At 42.5% G+C, this 15,011-nt stretch overlaps 1 protein-coding gene across 1 annotated transcript; it reads right to left on the bottom strand.

Annotated features, from left to right (window-relative positions):
• Nucleotides 1-221: 221 nt before the first annotated feature.
• On the bottom strand, nucleotides 222-10,621 carry LOC131841401 (protein toll-like). The gene is made up of 6 exons (XM_059189716.1): nucleotides 9,939-10,621; nucleotides 6,868-7,774; nucleotides 6,471-6,655; nucleotides 4,968-5,113; nucleotides 3,251-3,376; nucleotides 222-1,475 (listed from the first exon to the last, which is right to left on the bottom strand). The coding sequence occupies exons 1-6, from the start codon at nucleotides 10,114-10,116 to the stop codon at nucleotides 222-224; spliced, it is 2,796 nt and encodes a 931-aa protein (XP_059045699.1). The 5' UTR covers nucleotides 10,117-10,621.
• Nucleotides 10,622-15,011: the final 4,390 nt, after the last annotated feature.

Consider the following 15,011-nt stretch of genomic DNA (forward strand, 5'->3'; position numbering starts at 1 on the left):
GTTTAGGCAGCTAAGGATTCGTAACGACGGTGTCGGTACGAGAAGTTTTCGAGAGCGTATCTCGTCATCGTAACATTGCGTCACTCTATCGACAGTCGTGAGTATCGATCGATTCACTGCATAATTATAATATCAGATCGGTAATCGCGTCGCGGTCAGGTCGCGGTCAGGTCGCGGTCAGGTCGCGGTCAGGTCGCGGTCAGGTCGCGGTCAGGTTGCGGTCAGGCCGCGGGCGGGGCGGCGGCGGGGCGCGGCGCGGGCGGCTGGTGCGGCGCGGGCCCCGGGCGCGGCCGCTTGCGGGGGCGCGGCATCGCGTAGAGCAGCTTCTCCCAGAACCAGGGGTCCTCCCAGCGGAGCAGCGTGGCGGCCGACAGCAGGCGGCGCAGCTCGGCGTCGAGCGGCGGCGCGCCCACCAGCACCGCCACCAGCCGCGGCCGCGCCGAGCGCAGGCCGGCGGCGTGCGCGGCGCGGAGCTCGGCGCGCGCCCAGGCGGAGCGCGGTAGCCGCGCCGACACCACCACCAGCCAGCGCCGCGACCGCGCCAGCGACGCCGCCAGCTGCGCCGGCATCCACGCGCCCGCCGCCCACTCGCGGTACCGCAGGCACAGCCGCAGCGGCCGCGCGCCCGCCTCCAGCCGCGCCGCCAGCCGCTCCGCCACGAACCGCTCGTCCTCCTCCGCGTACGACACGAACGCGTCGAACGGCCGCCCGGCCTCCTCCTCGCGCGCCGCGCACGGCAGCAGCCCGCGCGCGTACAGCCACGCCTTCAGCCGCAGCCGTGGCTCGGCGCGCGCCAGCAGCGCGGCCAGCGCCGCCGCCGCCAGCGCGGCCGCCGACAGCGCCACCAGCGCCGCCAGCGCGGCCGGCGCCGGGCCGCACGCGCGCCGCACCAGCGGCCCGCCGTCCGCGCAGGCCACGTGCGCGAGGTCCTCGACGCGGTCGGCGCGGTCGAGCAGCGCGTCCACGAGCGCGCGGCGGCCGCACTCGCAGCGCAGCGGGTTGCCGGCGAGCCGCAGCCGCAGCGGCGGCGCCAGCAGCGCGGCGGCGGCGGCCGCGTCCGCGCCCTCCACGCGGTTGTCGCGCGCGTCCAGCAGGCGCAGGCCGCGGGGCAGCGCGGCGGCGGGCGGCAGCGCGGCCAGCCCGGCGCCGCGCAGCCCGAGCTCGGCGAGCCGCAGGCGGCGCAGCGCGGGCGGCCCGGGCCCGACGGGCGGCGCGCCGCACTCGGCCCGCAGCCCGCAGGCCGGGCCGCACTCGCCGCCGAGCGCGGGCCGCAGCTCGCAGCGGCAGGCGGGCCAGCAGTCGGCGGCGGGCAGCCGGCACGCGAGGTCGTCCAGCGCGCGCTCGGCCAGCGGCCGGCCGTCGCGACACGTGCGCGAGTTGATGTTCACGTGCGCCGGCTTCTCCCGCAGCGCGCGCGCGAAGTAGTACAGCTGGCAGTCGCACGTGAGCTGCGAGTCGATCTCGACGCGCGCGACCTGGGGAGGCGCGGCATGTATCGCATCGACCCATCGAATGATTTATATATATCGAAAGCTAAATTGACAGGTATAAAAGACGAATCGTCATATAATGTTATCGGCTGTAGGGGAGTAGTGCTGTAACTGAGACACCGATTTCCTAAATTTTTATTTACTTTCATGTTTTTAATACATAAAATAAAACAGCAACAACAAAAGAAAATAATATTTTGTGTTACTATAAAACCTGTAAATTTAATACCTCTACTTACTATTGCACTTACGTGTTTGCGGAAGTATACTTTCTTATCTAGTATCACTCCGCACAGCTTAGATACTTCTTTAACCTGAACGCTATTAATATTATAAAAACGTCTATTGGCCGCCTTTTTCGCGTAAATTAATGTGCACATTTCGACAAATTGAGAACCCATCACTACTGCGAGAACATCAGCTATCTCACACAGCATTAGTATGGTTTTGTTGGTATTTGAAATTGTCCACCGATTTGATGACTATAGATTTTAAGATCGTCAGAGTAAAGTTTATATTGTGACGTAATGCTGAATGCTAAGATTATTAACGAACATCAAAAAGAACAAAGGACCCAAATGTAACGATCTTGAGAAACAACTGAAGGCACTACACTTGATTTGGAACGAGATGCGAACGGATTTTTAGGTAGGAAAAGAATTTTAAGCTATTGCATAGCTTTAATCGCGGGCTTTGAGCGCGGCGAATGATTCAAGAAATTCCGTAATATTAATACTAGATTTAAAGACAAACTTGCTGTGCCCAAGTATCGTTTAGAAAAAGTCAATAAGTTTTTTTTAGGAATAGGTATAAAAATTTACAATAAGATACCAAAGAATATACTGGAATTACCTTTAAATAAATTCAAAACATCTGTTAAATCATATTAACTGAGCAAAGCCTATTACTCGCTAAACGATTACTTGAATGACGAGCGTTCATGTACGGGATTTTTATTTAATGTTAAACATAGACACCTATATAAATATACATTGTAAATAAACAGGCTTTTAAAAAAAATGAATAAAATATTCAATTGAGTTTCTTACCAGTTCTTCTAATTGGATCTACTATATATTCTGAACTGGACATTTATATACGGGATAAATTGATAAAAAATGCTATGCAATAGCTTTACCGCGGCAGTTCCCGAGTGCCATTTAATGTTTTTTCTTTCAAACAGCTATTTTCGACAGTGACTATGCTTTATGAAATGTACCATGTGAAGGTAATTTTATTAAATAAATTAGTCTTTGTATTAAAATATATGACTATTAAAAAAATTTAATTAATACAACAACCTTACAGTTATTAATATCTATACTTAAATTTTGTGTTAATGCGTTTTTAATAATAAACTTCCACACATTATTTCAAAGTAACCTATAAAAATGGGTAATTCATATCAATTTCCGATAATGTCACAGCACTATTTAAGAATCGTAAAAAGTTGACAGCATTGTCAAATTTGTCTCCGAGATAAAAAAAGTCTATATTTATTATTGCAAAATGGCGGACATCTGACGGAACAAAGGTAATTGATATTTTAGGAAAATAATATCTATGGAATATAAAAAAATATATATATATATATATAAGAAGGAACATGTGAAAGACAATACGTATTTACTTAAAAACCATTAAATATGAAAACTAATGAACATAAAGTGAGAGAATAGATAAAACATAAATGGATTATATGACGAAAGGGCAAAATATTGAAATGTAATGTGAATATAGCGACACAATCGTATACTTACCATATGAGTGGGTTCCGATATTACTCTTTCGTATTGAGATTTATCGTATAGAATTCTTTCAATGGGGTTACGTCTTAGATTCACCAAGGATTTCGTCGGGTCTCGACGAGCTTGAAGGTCTTCATACTACAAAAGACACAACATTTAAAATTACAAAAACAAATCCAAGTTTATCAAACAATATATACTTAAGTACATTTACTGATAATAACGTCCATTGTACAGCGGCAGCGCCCGACTTGTACTGCGTGTGCTGCTAACTATTCGTCCAAATGACTTAGTGTAAAAAACAATGTTTTTGTACTTTAAGTATCAAAACCAACAAACGTTATAATATAAATTAATTTAAGAATATTTATTTTATAATTCATATTTTTAAAAACTGTAATAATTTTAATGTAGCGTCATCCCCAGATCCAAGCAAATGAAAAATCACACGCTAATCATGAAGTGATCAAAAGTGGAGAGTAAGTGATGGTGTCAGTGCATCTGGGAGAGTATCCACTGAGCCGTCTAACGCTACATTCATATATTTATTTTGACGACCTCGGTGATCTAGCGGTCTAGCACACCGCTTTACGTCCGATGGTCGCGAGTTCGATTCCTCGCACGGCACAAACATTTGTATTCATGAGTATGATTGTTTGTATCGGTCTGGGTGTTTTCTATATATAATATATATGTATTTACGAAAAAAAATCTATGTATATGTATCAGTTGTCTAGTACCCATAATACAAGCTTTAGCTAGCTTAACTTGGGTCTGTGTGAATTGTCCTGAGATTATTATATTATATTTATTTATTTAATGTACTGCATAATATTATTACTGTAACTGTTTTTACATGTATAGTCTGTTTTTTAATATCCGACTCTAAATTCACAGGCGTAAATATCAAATTTTCAAATAAAGTTACCAGCTGTAGCGAGGTAGTGCTGTATCTGCAATACCGATTTGTTGAAACATATTCATAAGCGGATTATAACGAAAATAAACCTAACACCCCTACTCCGACCCGTACAACGGTTGAAAACCTATGTATGCTTAAATCATTAAAACTTCGCAACGGATTTTGAAGCGGTTTTATTTAATAGATGGAGTGATTCAAGAGGAAGGTTTATATATAATACATGTACACCCGTGCGAAGCCGGGGTGGGTATATAGTAATAAATAAATAAAAGTGTAAGATATCTCCATATATTTGAAGTCGTTAATATATTTTTTTAAACATTATGACACCGATCCGACATGGCTTTATGGGATTTCTATTGAAATGAAAATTACACATGTAAGGGGAAAGCAAAAAATATAAAATTACGTTTCGGGAGTCGCACGTCAACATATAAATATGACGGTGGCAGCGCTCGCTCGTGATACTCTCTCTACTCTCCAGGTATACTCGAGCGGCCACCGGTGAGGTGTGAATACACGTAGGGGCGGGTCGTGAATTTGTGGGGCCCTGGATTAAATCTACTTAGAGGCCTACCTACCGTACCTAATTATATTACTCAACTAAAATATTATACACCGACCAAAAACGAGCGACCAGAAATTCACCGTTCCTTTCGATAGACGCGCACCTGCACGGGTCGATCTCAGAGTCGGCTACTTTACGATAGGTTTTTTAACTTTCTAGATATTTTTTTAATTTGTAAATACTATCAGTAGGGACCGGGAGAGCGCATCGCGCGTATCAGTATGTGAACGGGCGCATACCGTGAGTTCGGTGACTCTGTTGCCCGAGAGGTCGAGCTGGCGCAGGTGCGGCATGGCCTCCACCCAGTCTCTGCAGACGCGGCTCGCGTTCACTCGCGCCAGCTCCAGGACCTCGAGCCGGCCCAGCGCCGCCAGCGGGGACTGGTCTGCGCACACCCAACACGTTAATACCTACGCTGCCTTTTAACTCTTGTCGTTTGCCAACCTCCCGCGATTGTTAAAAAAAAGCATATGACATTTAGGTACATCTTTTTGAATTTAGAATTCGAAAACAAAAGAATGTTTTCAGATTGGTCGAATAGTTCTATTGTATCGTCTATTCAAAAGTGACAAGTCAGTTGTAAAAATGGAAATCTCTAAGGAAAATTTGCGTGCGATAATTTTCTACGCCTATCGCGACTTCATAGCTTTGAGGAAATCACTTCTGTGTTTACTGATGTAGCACCATGTCTTAAGACTATAGAACGATGGTATTTAGAATTTCAACGTGGGCACTCTAAGCTCAGTGAGAAGCCACGTGAAGGTCGCCCAAAAATCGTCATAATACAAGAGAATATCGAAGCCTTGCGACAACTAATCCTCGAAGATCGTCATGTGACATACCGTGAGATAGAGGCATCCGTGGGCATTTTAGGAATCACTGTCCAAAATATCCTGCACGGAGAATTTGGCGTAAGAAAGTTGATCTCTCGTTGGATACCACATTTGCGTAGCGACGACCAAAAAACAGCCCATGTTAGTTGGTGTCGCAAAACTCTGCAGCGATTCAACCGAGGACAGTCAAAGCATGTTTATGATATGGTTAGTGGTGACGAGTCTTGGATATATGCTCACGATCCAGATTCTAAGTAGCAGTCAACTGTTTGGGTCTTCCAGGATGAGCCAAAACCGACCAAATACATTCGCTCACGGAGCAATATAAAAAAAAGGGCTACTATTGTACTAGAAGATTGCAAGATGTTTACCGCTGACTGGTATACGACTGTTTGTTTGCCACAAGTCATCACCGAATTTCTAAAAATCAATTCAAGACGTCGTATGATACTGCACCTTGACAATGCACGTTCGCACACCGCCCTTCAACAAAGGTGTTTTTGGACACCCAAAATGTCGAAATTTTGGATCATCCGTCTTATAGTCCTGACTTAAACCTTAACGATTTTTTTACGTTCCCCAAAAATTAAGCTAAGTCTTCGTGGTCAACGTTTCAGCTCACCCGAAGAAGCCGTCGACGCATACGAATCGGCCATTTTGACTACCCCAACTTCGGAGTGGAATAAATGTTTTAAAAACTGGTTTGAACAACGAAGTATGCAAAAGTGTATTAAATGTCGCGGAGAACATTTTGAAAAACAATAAATGATCGAATCTGTTATATTATATATACTTATTTCAAAGAACACAACTTAAAAGGCAGCCCACACAATGCGGCGCGTCCACGTCAAGCGTCCACTTGACGCTTGACGTAGGACTTGACGCTGGGCGCTTGACGTAATCACTCACCGCGGATGTCGAGCGCGGCGGCCAGGCCGGGCGCGGGCCGGGCGCCGCACAGGTCCCCGAGGGGGTTCATGGACAGCACCAGCCTGCGCAGCGACGTCAGCGGCGCCAGCACCGGTGCGATCTCGTATGTCAGCGAGTTGTGCAACAGCGACAACTCTTCCAATTGTTGTAGTGATGAAATCTTGCTGAAATATTACAAACGAAACGGTATCACCGTTTTTGAGAGGGCCGACTCTCTGCGATCGTATGTCACTGTTAAATATATATATGTTTTAAGTTTCATTGCAAAATTCGATCCTACACTCGAGTATATTTATAGTGCTATTTCACACTCATTTGAAAAACGTTAAGAAAATGAAAATCACAGGACGTCGCGATCACAGTAGAGAGTCGTTACCTCGGTAAGGTTTTCAATCTGTTGTAGTTCAGATTGACCACGCGGAGATTCGAGGAAAACGAGAAGAACTCTTCCGGTAACGCTTCGAGGTTGCAGCTCTGCATCGTGAGCCTGGTGAGGTTGGCGGCGTCGCGCAGGAGATCGGAGGGAAGTTCCTCGAGCCACGTGAGGCGCTGCAGCGTGAGGTTGCGGAGGAGGCTGCAGTTGGCGAGCCAGGCGGCGGGCAGGCGGCGCGCGGCCGCGCTGGTGACGGTGAGCGCGCGCAGGCGGCCGCAGCCGCGCCGGCGGCCGGGCCGCGCCTCCTGCCACAGCGACAGGAACAGGTCGCTCAGCCGCGGCGGGCTCGGCGCCTCGCGCACCGGCGCCGTCAGGCTCAGCTTGCTCAGCAGCGGCGCCTCCGACAGGTTGCGCACGTCCGTGAGATACGGCTCGTCCAGGTGTAGCGTTTCTAACTTCTCCAGTGCCTCTATCGGGAGGCTTTCGATTCCGGCGTTCGTCACGCGCAAGTCCCTCCTTCCTACCGGCAGGCGGTCGAGCTTCACGTTCGTGAGGTACAGCTTGCCGGGACCGCCGTCCAGTAAGGAGAGGAGCTCCGCGTCCAGCTTCTGCGACGCGTTTCTCCTCGCCTCGATCTCGAGCCTCTCTAGAGTGATGTCGATGAAATGAGACGCTCTCAGCCGAGGCTCGGGTGGCACGTTGCTGAGCACCAGCTCCCGCGGCTTCGAGACGTTGAGAGCCGCAAATAACTCTGCATAACTGATGTCGGGCGGTGGACACTTCTTGAAAGTCACCGTGTGAACTACTACGTGTCGTGCGAACGATGGCAGTATCGATTTGTCTAATTTTATGTTATTGCAAATCAGTTTAAAAAAATCTCCATCTTTAAATATTATTCGTACATTATTACCTGGAACATATAAAAATATCATTATTAGCACTCTGCACATGATGAATATATTGTAACCTAAGGTAATTGACACAGTACATGAAGAGGTTAATCAGACAAGTTTGGTACCAGTGGTGTCCCTGACTTTGCATGCACATTTAATTTGGATTGTTAGTAATGTGGATTGATAACGCCATTGCTAGCAATGTTTAGTACCTATCAGGTTGATCTCCTCAATGTGAATTTGTCACTATGGGCTGACTAACTGAACTGACCATGCTCATCTTATCATCCTCCACTGGTGCTCCGCCAGCGTATACCGTTAGTGCAGGCGATAGCACCATTCCATTATCAACCCTCATAAAAAAAATACATGTCACAATCAACAAATTAAGATGAGGGTAATATTTCCAAAATTTTTTACATGTACATGTACATGTTGATCCATACTTAACAACATATTCTATGAAAATTTGTAAAGTCTTAAGGCCCATTTTTAAATATTATGATATGACATGAAACATTAACAAATTATATGTATACAGTCAACCCTCCTATAACGCGGTGAGTGCGTACCGCGTTGTATGGAAACCGCGCTATAAGAAACTCGGATTTAACCGTACAAACCAGGCTAATTCGTAGCGCGTTCTATGGAAACCGTCTACCGCGTTGTATGGAAACCGCGCTATAAGAGACTCAGAATAAGTACAAATCACATCATTCGTACCGCGTTATATGGAGACCAATAAATACAAAAGACAAGATAAATTATAAATTATTTTTATTGAATTGAAGAGTATGAACTCTTCAATTCAATAAAAATAAGGAAATGATGAAATGATGAATGAAACAAAAACTAAACTAAAAAACTGTTTTCCAACAAAAACAAAAGAAAGACTTTTGTAAAATGATGTAATCTTTCAACACTCATCCTCACTGTCAGATATGAGTCGCCTAACTCGCCTTCTTTTAATGGGCAAAATGTCTTCCTCACTTGGTTGATCTTCACATTGGTTTTAAGCGGCTAAGACATAAGCAGAACGTAGTTTTTCTATAGTTCACGCGACAATGTAGTCAAAAGATCACATATATATCTTTCATGTTACAGTTTCGTTAGACACACACACGCATGGCACGCTGTCGATGCGAAACTATTTAGTTAATAGAAGTGGAAGATAGCGCATGAGGAGAACCACCCACCCGTGAACCACACTGATATAAACATATCCAGTTAAAACCATTCATTGGGTGCACGGAAAGAACTGATGGGACGTTGTTGAACGGAAACCGCGCTGTAAGAGTACCGCGTTATAGGAGGGCTGTCGCAATTTCAGCTCCGCGTTATATGGAAACCGCGTTCTGAGAGTACCGCGTTATAGGAGGGTTGACTGTAATTGGTAAAAATCACAGTATCTTACCACCGCTAGATGACCTATGTGGTCTAGCATACCACTTTACATGGCTTAACTTGGGTCTAGATGGTGCTGTGTGAATTATCCTGAGCTTATTATTATTATTATATTACATTTTATATTTATTGAAACAATTTACCCGTGATCATAGCGGTTGAAAAATCAAGAACTCAATAAATATAAAATGTGGTGAGATTTGATGATTTTTACTAACTATACATATAAATAATGACCTCTTCAAATTTAAAACAGTGTAATAACAAATTATCTTGCTTTGTGTTCTATGTAAATATAAAGAATTAATTTAGTTCTTTGTTTACATTGAATTGTTTGATTGAATTGACTGTTTACATTGCTATAATTTTAATTCAATTTTGTATAGTTGTGGCCTATGTGACTAAATAAACAACACACAAATCAAATATACCCAGGAGTACATCACAGTGAGCAACAAATGTGGCCATATTGTTTTATAATCTCATAGTTGCAAATTATTTGGCCCTGCCCGATTATCAAACTTAGTTTAGATAACTATAATTTTGTGTGATAACAAACTACTAAACAGCACAAATCATATTAGGCATACAATTAGAATTTAGTAAGGAAGCAGATTAGTCATACAATAATATACTCAGACAGAAAAGTTAAATCTTGTCATTGTTAAACATAATTAAATGTTTCTGTAGTTCTGACTTATGAACAGAAGCGGAAATATGATGATCAACAAATGACCGTGTTATGTGATGTAGCCCGTGGGTGTACATGTTCCTTACCATTAATCGAGTAAAAGTGTTCATAGGATGTTGAAGATTGTTCGTAGGTGCAGTTTTGTTGGGCGGTGGGGGGGCACACAGGTCGCAGCGAGTCGAGCGGCGTGCTACGTACACCCGCCAACAGCGCTAGCATGACAACCATGTAGCACGGCGGCATGGTCATAGTTCGACACATCATTACACGTCAGTGGCACACTCATCACCCTCACTTCGACGACACTTACAACCAAAATATAATACAGTCTACTCCTTCAAAACTATCAATCACCTATAAAAACACATAACTAAAGGATTTTTTCCTCGAATTCGGGATTACAGTTCTCCAATTATCGGCTCCGAGGTGTGACGCTAGCGCTCGCGTCTATGTGTGCGTACAGAAACAAATCGCATTTGCTCGGTCGCTTCGCATGTGCTCGGGAACATATATTTACAATTTTCCTTATTGTGAACTGTACGGAAGTCACCGTAGCTAGCGCAGCCAGCAGATAACACCAATCACACAATCACACCACAGTTATTATGACACACACGTTACATTTGCAGGCAACCTTATACTTTCAATTATACATTTATAGTAGGTACTCAAACTAATGTTCATTAAAAACAATGACATTAAACAAATAATTGTTATATTTTTATACAAAATAAATATTACACATATCGCACCGTACAGCCACTTAGTGACATTGACATAACTTGACGTGACCAGTGTTGCTAACAATGTTTGGACGTGTCCACTAGGCAGAAATCACAAAAAGTTTTTAATGTATCTTCATGCAATCACAAAATATCACTAAATTATAATTTTGCGTAAAAATGCACTCATTTAAAAAATGATTTTATCGAAAAATACTGTCAGAGATAATTTTGTCATACTTTTGTTTCATTGATCATTGCCGTGCTATCTCCAATGGAATTATACAGCGGTCATAATTATTTTTACTTTATTTTTGTTATTATTATTTTCGTGTGCGTTTTTGTGTCTGCACTAGTAAAGTTTTAGAGTTAATGTTAGTTAGTAGTAGTGTAACATTATCTCTAAATGGCCAAAATAGCCTGAAAATAAAGAAATTATAATAGGAATTTATCGGAAGAAGAAAGAAGAATTCAACCAATACAATTGTCATTTTATAAAATCTTTGTTTCCGAAAATATGAGTGCTTTAGGGACTTTCCTATCAAAACTGTTATAATACGTATTATATATGTTACTAATACGTGTTACTTATACACTTTCGCGTCATAAATATTATCATTTACTAAACTTATTTGGCACAATCGTGGTATAAAAAATCGATGTCTATTTATATATTTTTTATGAAAACAAAACTTTTGTTTATCTAACATTAACTCACTAAAATGAAACAAATTTTACAAACTCACCAAATTTATTGGTGCAACCACGAAGGTGGCAACACTGAACATGCCGTGACTGACGCGTAAAGCACAAGAAGTAAAAATGAGATTGACGTACCAGACGACAGCTCAACTGAATGTCATTCAAAGGTGTAATATTATTTATTAGGTATTGGCAAGAAAACACCATCCAGTCAAAGAAACTTAATCGAGTCAAATAATTGGAGCAGCAAAGTAATATCATTTATCCTGATTTCTTATAAATGTCAAGTAATATTGGGCCCTAAGAAGGTATGTTAAGTGACTTGTAGCGCGGTGATTATCCTCATCACTGAAGCGTATATATGTTGTGATGAGACAACACACACAGAGGGCTAACATGTAATGCGCATGTCTAATATGCGGCCTAAGTGGGAAAGGGTTACTCCACACGGTTCCCCCTGAAAACCATCGTGATAAATTCTTGGAAATTCTTGGTGAATTTGCCACTATGGGCTAACTGGCCTGACTTCATGTTCATCTTATCATCCTCCACTGGTGACCCGCCGTCGTTAACCGTTGGCGCATGCAGCACCATTCTATTATCATCCATAAAAAAAATCTACTGAATCTAGTAAATACTAAAAAATAAATAGTTCTCTAAAAAATATTCTTTATAATCCTAAATATCGGTTCTTAAAACGACATAATCTATGTGAGCAGGACATACGACACCAGGGAACGGTGCGAAGGAGACAGAATATTCCCTGCTAGACTTCGTTTAGATAGGCGTTTGTATTCAATGTGATTATATGAAACGAATTTGAAAGTAAATGTAATAAGAGATACCTACCTAAAGTGTAGTTTTTTTAAGGGTGATAATGCAACGGTGCTCGTAAAGTGTAGTTATTCGGCAAGATACTTTCGACGCTTTATCTGGATTAGAGAACTTGCAGGAACATTAACAGTGGTGATAGGTACTATGAAATTAATATAAACCTATATAATGTAATTTAAAAATTAATGTTAATATTGTTAGGTACCAAATTAACTATTTTCTTTCTTTCTTTTGATGATGATTGGTCAACAATTTGAGCTGTTAGCTTTTTTTTTATACCACCGTTGTGGCAATCAACGGCCCATTTGATATGCCATTAGTTATCGGGATATGCCGACCCTTAAGAAGTCTTAATATAACCTTTCTTAAAATATTCCATGGTGTAGTCTCTAGGTAGAACCTCGACAATTAATTTCACAATCTGAGTGTGCGTGCAAAGAAACTTACTTGAAACCGTACTGTCCGACTAGTTAGGTAACTGGCACATCTATTAATCTTAGAACACAGATAAGTGTCGGATCATCTCAAACTCGATCAATTAATGTCTGCAGCTACCCACTATCTGAGGCATTGTTGGTACTACCACTGTACTACAGCGACATCTATATCATTAGCATTTTGAACAATAATGCTTTCAAAAAGATTTACTATTATATACAGACAGTAATGTCGAAATTATAAATATTATTCTGCTGTATTCATTAGTTTAGGAATCCAGATGGGGCTCCAATGTGGATCGTGGATACAAGTGCCGGGGTGACGGCGGAGACTGGGGACCGGGGAGACGGTGAATAAAAATAAAAAAGTCGCTCATGATAAAAATAGCTATTATATTATTTATTTACAGTTCAAGTACAATTAAATTATTATAATTTATACAGTCGCATAATTTATAATTACAAAAATATATAAAAGTTATAACAATATGTCCGCACATTACGTACATTACAATTACAACACACACCAGACGTAATGGTCTTGTTTGTAACTGGAATGACCCAATGACATGAGCTGGCGGCACACCTGACGGTGAGTGGTAACGCCTGCTGGTCGCTGCTCGTCTGTATACCTACGAGCTCAAGCGGTGCCTTATGCACTGATAAGCTGACCTTATGGAGGAGTAAGGAGACATGCCTCCGTACCCTGTTTTATCATTCAACAAATAAATATTATTCCATATATACTACATACTGGGTAAGCTAATATGTATAATATAAACAAACATTTGAAACTAATAAGTATTTACAACATTATTAAAGTTCGCTGTTTTGCTACATAGCAGCATACACATATATTCAATACATATTTAGTCGCGTGACATTGTTCAAGTGCGCAGTTACCGGTATATGGTTTGAATCGATTCTCTCATTCACTAACCAGACCAGATGACCGTCCATAAGGCCGGTCTATCTATATTTTGTTCGTCACATTCAGTTTAATTCGGGACTCTACACGCTCATTCATAAGAACGCCCATTTACACTCTTTCATTTCAGTAAGATACAATTCTCAAATTTTACGTAATTAGAAAGCAATTGTTTGACTTCATATGTCAGGACCTGTCTGATTAATTTGTTTGGGGTAGATTTCTGTTGAGTTTCTAAAGTATTGGGGTTATTATGGTACTAGGTACATAATGATGACCACATCGTTGTCACCTTCGAGTTACACACCTATCTCTACTCAGCACATACTGTCCTCGGTAAATTCTCTATCAAAATAACATCGCCGTCACGATATCGCTAGTAAGAAGTGTAAATTGTAAGAGTGTCACAGACAGGTATACCTAGACACTATGGGTATACCTAGGTAATATATAGGTAGGTAGGTACTATCGAAATTAGCTTCACGAACGTCGATTGTGCACTTGTGTCGATTGTAGAGCGCGCCTGTACTAAAACCTTCGTACTAGCGATGTCGCTAATGGAGACGAGATGACGCGAGCGAGGACTTGAGGTTTAAGTGGAAAGTTTCTCGCTGCACTATCACTACCTATTTATATACCTAGATTAAACTACATTTTTTATAAATTGTACTTACATAAAAAATTAGTTATATTCAAAATACTCGCACCTATATTATATTTTCAGCTATTTACATTCTTTAAAACTATACTATTTTACATTTCTGTATACCCAATGCAATATATAACGATGCATTAAATACATAGAAATGCACGTCTGTTGTCTACGCACTCGTGCAAAGGATGTGAGGTAAAGTTTTTTCCGGACTACTCTAATGCAGTTGGCCGCAGCTGGCCTTTACAGCCTCATCGGACGATAGGGGGCGAGTGCAGATGGCACTCCAAACCCGCGGAAGGATCTATGAAGCGGCTGAAGGCCAACTCCCGCCTGACGGATACGACTTTAGTCTGAGGGCACCGCTAGGGGTTCGAACCTCGGCTCAGGTCGTCGTAATATCGATCCCCGTTGTTGAATTGGACGGGATGTGGTAAAGTGTATGTATAAAAAGCGAAGAGATCGATTGTTAAAACTGTGCTTATAACTAGTCGAGAATCGAGAGTCGTATACTTTGAGGTACAAGTAGATAATTATTGCATTCCCAATGAACGGTGAAAACTGTAAATTATTATATATTAGACATATCATTGGTCGTCCCAACACAGCTAGCTAGCTAGCAGCTAGTTACCTAGGAGAGTTTTGATGCGTCAAGCGTCTACTTGTTAGGACTAGCCCCGTACCTACATCCTGCCCTCAGCACATCAAGTATATGTACTATTGACCAGAGGTCAATTATAGTAGACATTGAATATATTTAGGTACCAACTGCACCAATCTAGTTGAATAAGAATCAAGAGAGAAATAAGAGGAATTCATACATATGTCTGACATACATTCACCGCCGTCTTAAACTAGGCTGGGGCCCTTGGGCACACAAGAAT

This window comes from Achroia grisella, unplaced genomic scaffold (assembly GCF_030625045.1).
Source record: "Achroia grisella isolate CSIRO2021 unplaced genomic scaffold, CSIRO_AGI_Agris_v1 utg1668, whole genome shotgun sequence".
Lineage (NCBI taxonomy): Eukaryota > Metazoa > Arthropoda > Insecta > Lepidoptera > Pyralidae > Achroia > Achroia grisella.